This window comes from Squalius cephalus, assembly GCF_949319135.1.
Source record: "Squalius cephalus genome assembly, chromosome: 8".
Lineage (NCBI taxonomy): Eukaryota > Metazoa > Chordata > Actinopteri > Cypriniformes > Leuciscidae > Squalius > Squalius cephalus.
Window position 1 is genome coordinate 40,020,463 of NC_137129.1, and position 16,310 is coordinate 40,036,772.

General features: G+C 37.5%; 1 protein-coding gene across 2 annotated transcripts in view; it reads right to left on the reverse strand.

The window, feature by feature from the left end:
- The window catches only part of rapgef5a (Rap guanine nucleotide exchange factor (GEF) 5a), a 64,961-nt gene extending 50,335 nt beyond the window's left edge, over positions 1–14,626 (reverse strand). For both annotated transcript variants that reach the window (XM_079879714.1, XM_079879713.1), the window contains exons 1-3: positions 14,028–14,626; positions 5,423–5,476; positions 1,991–2,097 (exon numbers count right to left, since the gene is read on the reverse strand). In XM_079879714.1, the coding sequence (XP_079735840.1) occupies positions 1,991–2,097; positions 5,423–5,476; positions 14,028–14,186 (320 nt within the window). In that variant the 5' untranslated portion in view covers positions 14,187–14,626. The remainder of the gene's footprint in view (positions 1–1,990; positions 2,098–5,422; positions 5,477–14,027) is intronic.
- Between the last annotated feature and the right edge of the window lie 1,684 nt (positions 14,627–16,310).

The window sequence follows — 16,310 nt, forward strand, 5'->3', positions numbered from 1 at the left end:
ATTTAATATTTTCATTCAGACACATTAAACTGATCAAAAAGGACATTTATAATGTCATAAAAAAATTATATTTAAAATAAATGCTGTTGTTTTGAATTCACAAAAATATGAAGCAGCAGCACAACTGTTTTCAATATTGATAATAATCAGACATTTTTCTTGAGCAGCAAATCATCATATTAGACTGATTTCTGAAGGATCATGTGACACTGAAGACTGGAGGAATGATGCTGAAATCATGCTTTGATTACAGGAATAAATTACATTTTACTGCATATTACTCATATAGAAAACAGTTATTTTAAATTGCAATATTTCACATTATTGCTGTTTTTACTGTTTTTTAATCTGCCTTGGTGAGCAGAGGAGACTTCTTTCAAAAATATTAAAAAAATCTTCCCAACCCCAAACTTTTGCACGGTAGTGTCCCTTCATTAGCAGAATAAAACACAAAACAGAATTATAAAACGACTCTAAATTGGATGAACAGCATTAAAGCCGACACACACACACACACACACACACACACACACACACACACACACACACACGCACACACTTTTTTTAACACTATACCAGATTCTTTAGCTATTTTCATGGAGAAAATCATACTTATTAAAATATAATCAAAATATTAAAATATAAAATATAAAATAAAAATGAAATAATATATTTAGGACCCATTTTTCCTAAATAGTCTAAAAACGGATGCACTTTTGTAGGGAATCAACACAATAAATCAATTTTCCCAGAGGAGTAATCCGATAAAAAATGCTTTGCAATGTTGCATGACGTCCATAAACGGCCTGCAGATCTGCTAAATGAACTACATCACTTTGCGGACAAAATATTGCTCATTGGGATTTAATAAATGCAATTATTTTTAGAGTATTGAGTGTTTTAATCATATTGCTGCTGTCGCTGTTTTGCTTTGTGCATCCATTAAAATCAACATAAAACAGTGTTTGCAACCCATTTAACTTCTGTAATGTGAAGTACAGTATTTCCAAATAAAAGGCAGCAATTGACTGGATCATGAAAGGCGGTCTCTAGTGAATGGAGGGGGTTAAAAATAAAAAGAAGAAAATGCAAAAGTGTGTTCAAATCACTGCAACACTCTCTTGCATTTGCTTTGATATGATATGCCGAGTAACATTATCACGCCATCGCTGATTTGCATTTTTAAGTCAAGCTCATTTCCATTGGCTTCATCTGGAGTGTGTTCTTCAAAAGCATGTAAAGCTCCCTGATTCTGTGTTTCTCTGTCACACATTCACACTCCACCTTCAGACGGGACGATTTTATCCAATCAGAGTGAAGTTTGGACAGCGGCCATCTGCCAGAGCCATAATGGACATCTGATGATTCAGCCCAACCGTCCACACACACGATGACCCTCAAACACTCTTTTAACCTCTTTTACATTGATCCTGCGTTTGATGAACATGATTGTAACGATCACACAAGTTATATCACACAACCACAGTTCAACTGGTACAGCATGACGAAGTTTAGGATTGTTTAATGTTTTTGAATGAAGTCTCTTCTGTTCCCCAAGGCTGCATTTATTAGATATAAAATACAGTAAAACTGTAATATTGTGAAATATTATTACAATTTAAAATAACTGTTTTCTATGTGAATATATAGTAAAGTGTAATTTATTCCTGTGATCAAAGCTGTATTTTCAGCATCATTACTCCAGTCTTCAGTGTCACATGATCCTCTAATATGATTTGCTGATCAAGAAACATTTATGATTATTATAATGTTGAAAACAGTCGTGCTGCTTCATATTTTTGTGGAAACTTTTTTCTTGATGAACAGAAAGTTCAAAACAGCATTTATATGAAATGAAAAATCCTTTGTTTCATTATAAATGTCTTTACTGTCACTTCTGATCATTTAAACGGGTCATTGCTGAATACAGTTTCTGATCAAATGTAAAGCTTGAATAAATCTTTGAATAAAGTGTGTATGAAAGTGTCACCTGATGATGCGAGCGAGGTGGATCTTGTCTTTGGCTGGATACGGTCCGTGAGACAGAAACACGTTCCTCAGAGCTCGTCCAGCGCAGGGAAAGCTCTGTGAACACGTCTGTCAGAGAGAGAGAATTCACATTATTATGAAGAGTTGATGCAGTGTAGCGTGGATGCTTGTTGCTATAAAATAATCAGAAATATAATGACATCCACAGGAATGAAAAATGCACAAGTAAAATGTCTTTAAAATCTCAGCTAGACAGCAATAGAAGAGACTCCTGCTTTTCAGATGTTTTTCCTGAGAAAATCTCACAGAAAATCTCTCTTCTAGAGATGCAGAATAGATCTGATCAATGATGTCTCAAACTGTGTTTAAAAGCAAATGATCTAAGCTTCTGTCCAGATTGATTTTATAGCTATTACTGCACAATAACAATGGACTCTTTTGTGTCTGTTTTTATATGTCCTAAGAAATGCAATGAGGAATTATCTGAGACTAAAGTCACTTAAATGAATCATAATTGAAAACTTAAGCCTGTTCAGCAATAAGAATAAGAATTGAGCAATATATTTGTCCTGTGGGATGTTTTTATTAGTGTTAGTGTGTTTTGATTAAGTTTATGTAGATTAAACATGTGCATGTGTGTGCGTGTGTGTGTGTGTGTGTGTGTGTGTGTGTGTGTGTGTGTGTGTGTGTGTGTGTGTGTGTGTCCTGTTAAACTCTACGTTATGAGGACAAAATGTCCCCACAAAAATGTCCAAAATCTTTGTCCTTGTGGGGACATTTTTTTGGGTCCCCATGAGGAAAACAGCTTATAAATCTACCATACTAAGTGAAATTTTTATGGTTTTTAAAAATGAAAAAATGCAGAAAGTTTTCTGTGATGGGTTGGTTTAGGGTTAGGGGATAGACTTTACATTGTGTACAGTACATAAATCATTATGTCTATGGAAAGTCCCCATAAAAAATGGAAACCAGTGTGTGTGTGTGTGTGTGTGTGTGTGTGTGTGTGTGTGTGTGTGTGTGTGTATGTGTGGACATGTTTTTCTACACCGGTGGGGACTTAAACCTGAATGCACACAGACTCATGGGGACTCGTGTCACCGTGGGGACCTAAATTGAGGTCCCCATGGGTACAAAAGCTTATAAATCATACAGAATTAGTTTTTTTGAAAATGTAAAAATGCAGAATGTCTCCTGTGATGGGTAGGTTTAGGGATAGGGGCAGTGTAAGGGGATAGAATATACAGTTTGTACAGTATAAAAACCATTACGTCTATGGAGAGTCCTCACAAAGATAGTGCACCAGACATGTGTGTGTGTGTGTGTGTGTGTGTGTGTGTGTGTGTGTGTGTGTGTGTGTGTGTGTGTGTGTGTGCGTGCGTGTGTGTGTGTGTGTGTGTTTAGCTTGATTACTAAAAATACATAAGTAGAATACAGTGCAATACAACCTCAGCCACATTTGACCTACATATACTCAGTGACACAGTGACTGCCGTGTGCATGTGTGTGTATTTCTGCTGACATCCACAGTTTGCATATCTGATATCATAACGCTTCCTCCTAAACCTCTCGTTCCATCTGTCTCTCTCTCGACTCACTTTAATCAATACAACACTGGCCTCTCTGATCCACTCAAAAGCACCTTCAGCATTATTGATCGTGTTTAATAACACTGTCAGAATCCAGAGCGACACCTTCAGCACACAGATGCCCCGTATGAGGTCAGAGGTCATGACCACAGGTCGTGACATTTGACCCACAGAGCAACCGACACCAAAAGACTCTAAATTCTAAATGGATACAGTTAGATTATTAGTATTAATACATTTCGCTATTTCTTGAACTTTATTAAAGCAATAAGGCTGTGCTTTATATTAGTTTTACCAAAATATCTAAATTATAGGGACCTGGCTTTGCAATATGCTTAAGTACACCCATTACTGAAGTAAAATCACAGTAAAACCAGGTGGGATAAAGCAACAAGCTCTCATTATTAGCTCATTATCTCATTATTGGTCCTAACACAACTAGTACATAGGCTAGTCGCTTGGTTTCCATAATGTCATATACAAGATAGTCCCGCCCACAGAGGAATCTCATTGGTCAAAACTCTACATTAAACATCAAAAGTTCTGATTGGATTTTTGATTTAACTGCGGCGGATTATGTTACAGGGTAATGCTCGTTCTCTCGTGGCTTATTGCATTATTAATAAATTCTGGGCTTACTGAAAAAACAAAACAGATAAAGATCATGATCTCTATTCAGTGATAATCATCTATATTCATAACTTTTTCATTGTTCTGTGGTGATCTGTAAAGCAGAAGGGCCTATAGAGGCGCTTTGTCTCGTTCATGTGTTTGATCCCGTATCTGATGTATGTTCTTTTGTACACACACCCATCAGCGCTGCACACGGGCGATTAGACGTTAGCTTGAGCATTTAGCAGAGCTCAAGCGCGGATTAAAAGAAGCTTCAGCCATTCTAATGAGATGAGAACAATCACATGAGAAGATCCACAGATTAACATCACAGAACTCACACCACCGACAACATCATGTGTGTGTGTGTGTGAGACGCTTTCAAGGGGAATGTAATGCTCAGATGTTTACTGCAGTGTTGTTAACCAAACCTAAAAGTGAAACAATTGGCTTAAAAGTACTTAAAAATTAAAAATTTAAGCTACATAACAAATATTAAAAAACTAGTAAAAATGGCACAAAACAAAATGACTAAAATTAAGATGAAAAATGAAAATATATAAAAATCTAATACAAAATATTAATAAATATTATAATAGTATATAAATAATATGGTAGATAGACAGATAACACGATGGATGGATAGATGGATGGATAGATAGATAGTACTAAAATTTCTCAAACGAAAGCTAAAATGAAAATTAATTGATGTTAATCAGAAATATTGAAAATCAAAAACAAATAAAAATGCCAAAACACAACAAAATTACTAAAACTTAAACTTAAAATTAAAGCTAATTATAATATTGTAATAATTACAATAATAGTATATCAAATATAAAAGTATATAAGATTATAAAAAATAACACTGATTTACTGTATCAATTTAATCTCAAACGTGTCTCCAAACATTTCCTACAAGAAAAAAATAGGAGCAAACTAGATTTTCTGCAGAAAATGGTGTGCTTGCCTGTGTAAAATGCACATAAGGACCCTTCGAATGATGCATTGACATTCTTGGTCTTGGATGAATTTGATTAGAAATATTTATTTAGAGAACTCTGACTTTAGTTTGAGACATATCTTTTGAAATTCCTAAAGGAAATTCTCCTTTTGCACTCCATTTAATCTCATTACTGTCTTAGGAGAAACATTTTTCTTTCATATGGAATATGATTCTCAATAATAATATTCAGAGGGGATCATGGAAAACTGTCCCAGTTGCCGTTTCTTACCTTGGGTTTGGGTGTGACGCCGGTGCTGGGTCCCGGGATGGTGTCAGGTGACTGCTACACAATCATAAAGAGAGAAACGAGAGGTGTCTCAATTCACAAATAAATAGGTTAAACTCAACACAAGCACACTTGAACATTATGAACATTATGTTCACAACCTTCAAACACAGCTGAAATGTTCTGAATGTTCAAACACTGGCGTGACCTTCACATGAAAACCACTGCAGATAGTCACAGAAATGCGATTTTACAAGGTAATCCCATCTCAAACGTGACATTCTGCCATGTTTCTGGATGTCATCATTTGTCTTTGATGTCGTACAACTTGATGCATCTTTCGTCATGTTTCGTTTTGACACTGCACAACGATACATCATGCAAATTGTGTGGTAACCTTTAGGTGTGCATTGAAAGGTGAATGGGTTCAAACCTTTGGGTATTTTGATATATACTACGGTACTAAATTACTTCCACATGCATATACCATTGTGTTTACTCCATGGTACTTGAAAGAATACTACAGTACAATGCAAAAAACAAACTAACATGCTATTGCCATAATAGACATCCAGAAAAAACATGGTAATGCACAGACAACGTGTCACTACAACATTTTCGGGTTTTTAAAAAATAAAAAATAAAAATTAAATAAAATTAAAAAAATTAGAAGAATTTTTTTTGCCTTGGCAACTAACTTAAATAAAATTTTAAATCATTTATAAATAGATTGTAAATAATATGTTATAAATAAAAAAAACAATTAAAACAGAAAAAAAATTAAATAAGGCTAAATAGAAAAGGCTAAATAAGGCTGTATAAAAAAACTAATAACAATTACAAAAAACAAAAACAATTACTAAAATTAAAACTTTAAAATTAAAGCTAATTGAAAATATTAATAGTACTCACAAATCGATTTGTGTGTGTCTATATATATATATATATATATACATATATAAACATTTATGTTAGATGCTATTAATTGTGATTAATCAATTCGAAAGCACTAAATATTAATAAATATTATAATAGCATTTAAAAAATACTAAAATAACATTGACCCAGGGTAATGACATGGTACTTTTTTGATTGTGAATGCTTAACCTCTTTGCAGAAACTTTGCAGGCGCACAGTGTATGACATGAGGGACTTAATGACATCCCACTTCTTCTTAATAATGCTCTCTCAGCATGACATAAGTTTATATCAGACATGCGCAGTCATGTGATCATGTCAGCCTGGAACGGGCTTCGGTAAAGTGACGTTCTGTTAGAAAGAAGGCTTGTTAGGTTTTATTTGGACAAACTCTCAGTGTCGGGCCTTCATATCGAGAGCTCCTTAAATGAGGAAGAGCCGGATCAGTGGACAGAGCTAGAACAAAGACTTTGATCCTCATTATAACGATCAGAACTTTGATCAGAAGGAGTTTTATCGGTCTGGAGTGGCCCACATTCGCTCTTCTGTGTGTCGTATTCTTTTACAAGCCAATCTTTTATCTTGTGTCTCCATTGTCCCATTATACAAGAGCTCAACAGAATACATAACGATATTTCAGATTGCGTGGTAATTTTTCTCTTCTACATGTGTGTATTGTCTTATCTAAGTTAACTGCATGTAGTCACAGTCATATTATTTCTTTATTTCCATTGTGTAATCTGGGTCACTCGGGTCTAGTGGTTGGTCCAATCTCAGATCTGTTGAGCAATAAAGCTAAACTTTAAAACATTAAAAATAAACAGATGAAAAAGGGGTTTACAGCCTGACGTCACCGCAGAACATTTTAACCTTCCAAAATAAACTTTATGTTTGTGGTTTCGGGTTTTCTAGGTGGTTGCTTACTGGTCCAAATGAAATGAGTTTCTCTGGATAATGCATCTATATACAGACTTGGGGGCTCGTCCGGGATATTCCAAAGAAACACGGGACTGGTATTATTACTTGTGGTGGGTTTCGAATCCTCCTCCCATGCTTTTCTGAAACGAACTATGAAAGTTGCTAGTGTAATGTATCTGGATAATGTGTTAAAAGGGGTGGTATAATGCCCTTTTCACAAGGTGTAAAATAATTCTCTGATGTCCCCAGAGTGTTTATGTGAAGTTTTAGCTCAAAACACCACACAGTTATTTTTATATAGCATGTTAAAACTGTCATTTTTTGAGGGTGAGCAAAAACACACCGTTTTGTGTCTGTCTCTTTAAATGCAAATGAGCTGCTGCTGCCGCACAGGGGGCGGAGCTTCAAGAGCTTGTGTCCTTTTACCTCACACAGACATGCACTGAAAATTTCAAAAACTTTTAGCCTTTTATGTTCAAACAACAATGATGGAGAGACTCAAGAAGAAGTGACAACATGTAAACAACATTTCTGAATGGTTAGTTGATGAATTTATGCAGCTGATGTATAGATATCTTCTAGTCATTGATTAGCATATTCTGTCTTGATAATCTATAAATCTTGTTCCCGGGGGCGGGGTTTATGTAAATTTTAGGGTTGGTGATGTCACTAACCCGGGAGGAATGTTGTGTAATCTCTACCAGCCGTTTGTTGTAGTCCTTAAAAAGCGATTTCTTTAATAGAAAATATCTCCCTTTGCTTTGAACTTTGAGCGTTGTAACTTTGCAGATGTTGTTTATGCTCAAACAGCAACATTACACACTAACTAAAGTTAGAAAAGTGAAATTCAAGAAGATTCTCTAAGAGAAGAGAAGAGAAGATTCAATTTAAATCTATCAATAAAATATGTAAGTCATAAGGACACATTGAATATGAGTCTCCGGAGTAAAGAAATCTTAAAAAGCATTAAAATGCATTAAAATCATATGGCAATGCAACTCTGAAGGTAAGCGTATCACAATAAATTAGTGATGCATCTGTGCAATATTAAAAAAAAAAAATATATATATATATCTATGCAAGTCTATGGGAATCTTCAGCCTGTTTTACAATCCATCAGTCTAAGAGCTTGGTAAAGTAACAGCACACCTCTCCTCAACAAGACAAGAGATTTGAGGAATCATTCAAACGCTTAACTTCAACACTCAGTGTTAGAAGTCTGTTCAACCACAAATTAATATTTCTAAACAGGTTTCACAAACACTCAAACCAGGCCGTTTAGACTAACAGATCAGGAAGATACAACATTACCATTCTGCTATCATGTTGAACATCAAAGAACTAAATAAAAAAATAGAAATAGATTCATCTGTTGATTTGGCTGAATATTGTTTGAAATTCCTGAGAATGCCTGTGATGATGGTATCGGCCGAGACTGTGGCTTTCCGTGACGCGAGCTGACCTGCAGGTGTCCACAGACAGACTGCTATCAGCAAGCGTTTGTCTCTCTGCAGACGAATCTCTCCAGGGGCCGAGCGCACGCTTGTTGGCTTTGTTTTGACTGGGCTCTGAAGACGGCGTGTGTATCAGATTTACTGTATTGATTTGCTGTTGGAGATATAGGAGCTGAACTCTGTTTGGCTCGGATAGGAGATGGAGCAGACGGGCCACAGAGATAAGCAAAAGCATGAGGTGGAAAAGGTTTTTTAGATAAAAAGGGACGTTCTTGTCCTTCATGCATACTTAAAATCTTTCAATGAAATCACCTTTCTCATCCTTTGCGGCTCATAAATCACAAAATGATCCCTATCTTCTCAATGTCATTTGAACAAACCCTTAACCTGAAGTATTAAACTTTTGTGCACAGCTCGCCTCACACCATTTGTGCTCCAGACATGAATAAATTTTTATGCAATCACCTTACAATGACCTATCAACTACCCAGGTAATCAATTAGAACATCCCAGCAACCAATTAGAACACGAATACCCTAGCAACCACCCAGGACACCCAGACCATCCTAGCAATCAAATAGAACACAAACACCCAAGCAACCACCCAGGACATCCCAGAAACCACTTAGAACACCCTAGCAACCACCAAGATAACCCCAGGAACCTATTAGGAAACGAACAACCTAGCAACCACCTAGGACATCCCAGTAACCAATTAGAACACGAACACGCTAGCAACCACCCAGGACATCCCAGTAACCAATTAGAACACAAACACGCTAGCAACCACCCAGGACACCCCAGCAACCAATTAGAACACGAATACCCTAGCAACCACCCAGAACACCCCAGCAACCAATTAGAAAACCTAGAACACCATAGAAACCACCCAGAACACCCCAGCAACCAATTAGAACACGATCACCTTAGCAACCACTTAGAATATCCAGACCACCCTAGCAACCACCCAGAACACCCCAGCAACTGATTAAATACACAACCACCCTAGCGCCCACCCAGGAGACCCTAGCAACCACCCTGGACAACCCAGCAATCACCCTTTAACACCCTAGCCACCACCTAGCAACCACCCAGAATACCCAAGCAATCATGTAGCAATGCCCTAGCGACCACTTAGTGTTAGAACACCCAGGACATCCTAGCAACTACCCAAATTACCCTAGCAACCATTTAGTCTTAGAACACCCAGGACATCCTAGCAACTACCCAAATCACCCAACCACTTAGTCTTCGAACACCCAGGACATCCTAACTACAGTCCTTGAATGAGCACTGTTACTGAACTGTATTATTTTTTTAAATACATTTTTTATTCAGTATACTTGAAAATATTTATGTGCATTTTATTTCTCTTTATCATGTCTACTTAAAGCAGCACTTTGAATTACCACTGTGAATGAAATGTGTTATATGGTACACTTGTCTTGCCAGAATACAAGCCCTCCAAAAAAAAAAAAAAAAAACCCCTTGCAACCACCTACAATGCAACAAGCTAGCAACAACCTAGAAACTTCCCAGACCACACAACTCCCTAGCAACCCTCTAGACCAGGGGTGGGGAACGTTGATCCTGGAGGGCCATTGTCCTGCAGAGTTTAGCTCCAACCCTGAATAAAACATTTGGCTGCCTGCAACTTCAGTAATCCTGAAGACATTGATTAGCTTCAGGTGTGTTTGATTAGGGTTGGAGCTAAACTCTGCAGGACAATGGCCCTCCAGGATCAACGTTCCCCACCCCTGCTCTAGACTCTAGAGCCCCTTAACAACACCCTGACAACCACGTATAGCACGCTAGGATTGTGGTGGCGAATTATGCAAACACTTAAATTTTACATTTCCTAAAGAACATGCATGCAGTTTAGTTCTGTATCACACAAACACTCACAGACACTTTTATTCATTAGCAACATTTCAATCTCCTTCTAGAAGAGAGGGAGAGTGAGGGAGAGAGAGAGAGAGAGAGAGATGAGGGAGAGTATTTACAAATGCATGAAGGAGAGGGGCTGAAGAAGAAGAGAGAGGAGAAATGTTATACAGAAGGTGAGTAAGATGAAGAGAGGGAAAGAGAACAGACGGGAAACAAAACACGGGAAAGGATGCAAGCATCCTGACTCACTATGTAGTGCACACTGATCCAGAGTGCAGTGAGTCTGTGTGTCATTATGTGTCAGAAATGGATTACTCTCAGATTAGAGCGCTCACACACACACACACACACACACACACACGCTCATGCACCTCTCTCTTGCATGGCTTGTGGATAAATCTGTCGCTCTGGATGAGTGCACTGCAAGATGGAGACATCAAACAAGCCTTGTCTTTCTCGTTAAGATTTCATTACATCCAGAGGCACTCACTCACACACACACACTCACACACACACACACACACACACACACACACACACACACACACACAGCATGAGGACTATGAAATTAAGAGCAGCTTCCCCATCAGAGAATTGTCACTTCACCAGGGCTGGTTTTAAAAAGCCATTCCTCTGTTCAAGGCATTAACATTTACAACACAAACAACAGCAGGAATATTAGGCTGCTGTCACTTTAAGAGCTAATCCAAGGACCTGTTACACTTGCGTTTTATTTCTCAACTGTTTACGTTCAGTTAAGACCCACCTGACTATGTTTACAAGGATACTTGCCAAGAATTTAGTTGAATATGTCTGTTCAAGCACAAGAAGACGTGAAGCAGAGCTCAATTCAGTATTCATGTGCTGTCTGAGACGAGGCTTTCTGGGCGCACACACGCTTCGGATGTTTGCACACGGAAAACTTCTCACACAGCGCACGAGTAACGAATTGAGTTCCCTTTCGCATCTTTTTGCGCCTGAATTCTTAAATTGGCGAGGCTTAAAATATCGTGACGATGCAACACTGCACTGTCAACCATCCCGAGCGTTGTTCACGTTTGTTCACATTTGCTCACATTCTCACAATTTTGCAATGTTAGAATTCATAAAAATGTTACCGTCCAACTCGCAGACACCGATTTTTACTCACATTTGGGGCTTGGCGAGAGTTAACTTTAGGTCCTGGTCACATTAAGTTTGTGTTCACACTTGGCATGTTCGGTTCGATTAAAACGAACCCTAATGCGATTGCTCTGTTAGTGCGCTTCATCTAAATATCATGTGATATGTGAACGCTGCCATCCGAACCAAAAACAGGACTTGATGTCACAAGATGCGACCCTAAAAAGGACAGAGCGCTCAAGCACACCTGTTTTTTCTCCTCAAAGTCGCGATGTTGCCCATCACAGTTACAGTACAGACTTCACAAAAACAGATCTGTGTTTGTGTGTGTGACGGAGGGATTCCTGCTGCTGTTTTGACTCCTTTACACATTTTATAATCTCTTCACGAGTTCTCAGCTGGTCAAAATACTGTCACATGTAGGCTATGCACATACAACAAGCACATTTATCCCAGAACACAGCATTGTTTTGGATGTTTGCTAAGTTCCGTCTCAATATATATATGTCATAAAAGCCGACCAATCAGGTTGTGAATGTGTCCCTATGCCTTTAGGTTCGGCATGTTTAGGTTTGGTGTTAAAAATCCCAATTTTTTTTTTTGTTGGTCCAGACTAAACAAACCAAGCAAACTAACTAAAAGTGTAAACACAGCCCAAAAGGTCTTCCTTTAGCATCGGCTGTTAAAGCCTTCAAGAAACCTTTATTTTTTAATTGTATTTCATATGTTACCGCAGAAGAACCTGGTGAACTGATGCTCCAGAAGCTGTTGTCAGTGCAGCACACAACGAAACAAATGTCACGAGTGTAATATTTGTTTCTCATTTAGTGCTAATGAGGCTTTCATTTTTTAATTCTCTAATCACCCCGGGGTGCATGACTTGAGTCAAATGAGCCCGAACCAAACATTCTGTTCGAAGGCGCAAGAACCCTCACGGTAAAACACATCAGAGACGAAGAGATGAAACACTGTAGAACCAAGTGATGTTTGTGCTGTCTTTTAACAACAATAGAAGTTACTGAATATAATTCAAAAGCTACATTTCTTAAAATGTTAGAGTTACAAAAGTCTTCATTGATCACTGTGGATTTTCCTCTCATCCTCATGATTAATCAGGCCTTACACAAATGAGAGATATTCACCCACACACACACAAACCAGCAAAACAATTCCTGTCTTCAACCCTCTGAAGCTCTGAATAGCCCCTCTGTCATGCCAGGAGTGTATAAACAGAATATATATCAGCTCTTTCCTTACAGTCCACAAAAACCTACTGTGATGGAACTATGGTTAAATGATGGTATCTGAGACCATGGCACCTAATGTTCAATGTACCATATGAATAAATACCATATGGTCACTCTTAAAAAATAAAGGTTCTAATTAGAATCATAGGCATTTGAAGTATGATGTCATAATAGAACCTTTGTAAAGTGAGTATTTTTTAAATAACAACAACCTGTAAAAATATCACATTATGCAATATTCCGACTATATTACACAACCGCAGAACAATATTCATACAACAAATAGCCGATCAGCTGCCTATTTTCCTACAGTTCACTCTTACAAGATACAGCATGGTATTTACACGGTACACAATGCATTTCAAGAAAAACATGGCAGTGTCCAAATACCACAATAATACCATAGCAGCATGTCCACACACAAAAAATCATACTTTTTTTTTTTTTTTTTGTCAACACCCTCATTGACATATTATGCAGGCTTTAAAAATATCATTCTGCCATTACAACATTTACTATGGTAACCAGTTTCTACCTGTTATTGTTACCACAGTAAAATTGTGGTAAATTGATATGAGTCACCAATGTGAAAAAAAAAGACGTAAACAGAAATGACCATTTTCTCAATGATCGTGCATTAATTTATAATTTTACAGCAGTAACAAAGCGTATGTATTTGTACTTTGGCTGAAACTATTAATAAGTGCAATATTGCACAGAATATTAATCAAATTCAGCTAATACAAACCGCAGAACATTTTCCTTTTTCATTTTTGGAAGTTACAGCCGGTGTGTGTTTGTGTACCTGACTGTGTGTATGTGGATCTCTGTTTCCTTAGATACCACGACTGAAGAAAAAAAAAAAAAAAAAAACATTACAGCCTCTCCTTCATAATCAATGACATTTGGATAAACGCATTAATGCATTGACAAGACGCATCAATCACGTTTTCTCATAACGTCAGGTTGTTCATGCACATTATAATATTAGTGATGGTGGTGGATATGGGTGGTGTATTGATGCTGAAAACACACATCCTTCATCATGCATTGGTAACTCACGCTCTTTTTGCGCAGGTTCAGTCCGTGTTTTAATAATCCGGGCAGATCTCTGATCTTCTGCTTGATCTGGACCTGATCCCTGGCGGTTCTGTTCCATCTCCAGCTCGACAGGAGCCCGTCCTCCGCGGGACAGGGGAGGCTGTCGGATTCCTCCATCATCCTCCTCCACCTGCTCTTTACGCGCACGGACACCGGGACCACATTCTGCCGCCGCTCGATGGATCTCCAGCCGCCGCAATGAGCCGCTCAACCGAGAGAGGAGACGAGAGACCTGCCGAACACTGCTGCTCCACCCAGCGATCACACACACACACACACGCTCGTGCACACACGCACTAACACACGCACACACACACACGCACACGCACACGGACGTTCTGGAGACACTCACATACAAATGCACTCACATCGCTGGCTAAACGAGGACATCAAACACATCTGCATTAATATGAAACATGCACCTAAAAGAAAACTTGGACAAACATGCATTAGGTCACGTGAGAATCATGGAAGAGGAACATGCCTAAAGGCAGGTTGCATTATAGCCAACTTCTGAGGATAATCGCTTCCGAAGTAAACACGCGTTATGAGGACATAACATAGCGAGAATTTAGGTAACAAGTGCCACTTTTGAACCATTAAACTGTATTTTTCCAAACTGCTCTGCCTGTGGTCTTTTAACATTCTGTCTGGAAATATGTCACCAAAATCAAGCCTTTATTAAGACAGACATTGGCAATGTGTGGCTTTCCCCATGGTCAGGAATTGTACTTTTATTTTAAATTGTAATTTTATGCCTCATTTTAACTGATAATAAAATGGCCATGAAGGCATGATGTGAGTGTCTCTAGTGTTATTGATAATATAAATATTCTAAATATGAACCATCATTGCATTATATTTTTTGAAATAATGAAAAGAACCATAAACATATATAGCCTAAGGTCATAAATTGGGCCATTTTAGCTGATGTTGGAGATAAAAGTCATGAGATTTTGTAAATCTCAACATTTTCCCCATCATCACAATATCATTCATGATACCTTATGCATTTAGATGTTCAATAATACTTACACCTTAGTATTTATAAGTAATTGGCATGTCAGGGAGTTTGTCCTTCCCACCAATCAAATCATTCCATGCATGTCAAGAACTGTTTTAATACAGCGGTTTGCAGAGATTGGACATTGAATCTTTAAGACCAACTCAACCATACATGACATCACTCATGAGTTGCATTGGTTTCAGGACTAATAAAAATTAATAATATTAAAAAGTTATTTAGTAATGAAAAAAATAATAATTTAGTTTATCCATTGATCTTTTTTTTCCAACTGAAAAAAGGAGGTTTTGTCCAATTTAACTTTGAGGGACAGTTTTGTTAAATATGAATACCCACATTTACACGTGTTTATTTCAGTAAAAGATAAATGGGCCAAATATTGCCTTCATTAAAATGTAAAAATACTGAAGATGAATATGCACATGTACTGGAAACATATCTCATCTTCTATTGCACCGATATGAAACTTTAGCACTAAAGATCCATTGATCAGTGTCATTGTAATTAATATTATTTTGTGCTGCAGTTTACTGATTTGGCGGCCTCAAATAGTCCCCATTAACATAATTCTCACCCTGTGTTTTCTAAGAGACAGTCGAACCAAAGCGATTTTTTCCAGCTGGTCCAAATCAATGAGACGCTCAGAATCATTTAAAATCTTCTGACTGGCCCACAGTAAATATCAGACTTCCATTCGCACGTGCTAACAATCACTGAGAATTCATTGCATTAGTATCATCTCTGATCTTTAGATTTAAGTTATAAATCCAGGGTTAACAATTAAATTAAACAATAAAGATTTGAGCAGAGATTACAAGTATTATTTTGTGAGGCTCATTGTTTTGCGTTTCTTTAATGTGTGACAAACTGAAATCTTCTAAATGATCAGTTTTAGATTTTAATAAACATGAATTTAGCATCAGATTGACTATTATTGCACATTCAAAGAGATAGTTGTGTCCTTAGCATCTAAAGGACAGAGTCTTCTATGACCCATTTGTCTAAATAAACGAATCAGTGTGAAATCAATATCAATGTTCAGAAGTTCACATCAATAGATCTGATTTGATTTTCAGGTCTGTGCTGTTTCTTGTGACGGTACATTACGGCGTGTTAAAGTATTGATCAGGTTGTTTGTCTCTTAAGACTGGTGTTCATACAGTCCCTGATTCTGTGCAAAACACTAGAGGCCAGATTTACTAACAGCTTGAGCCAATGCA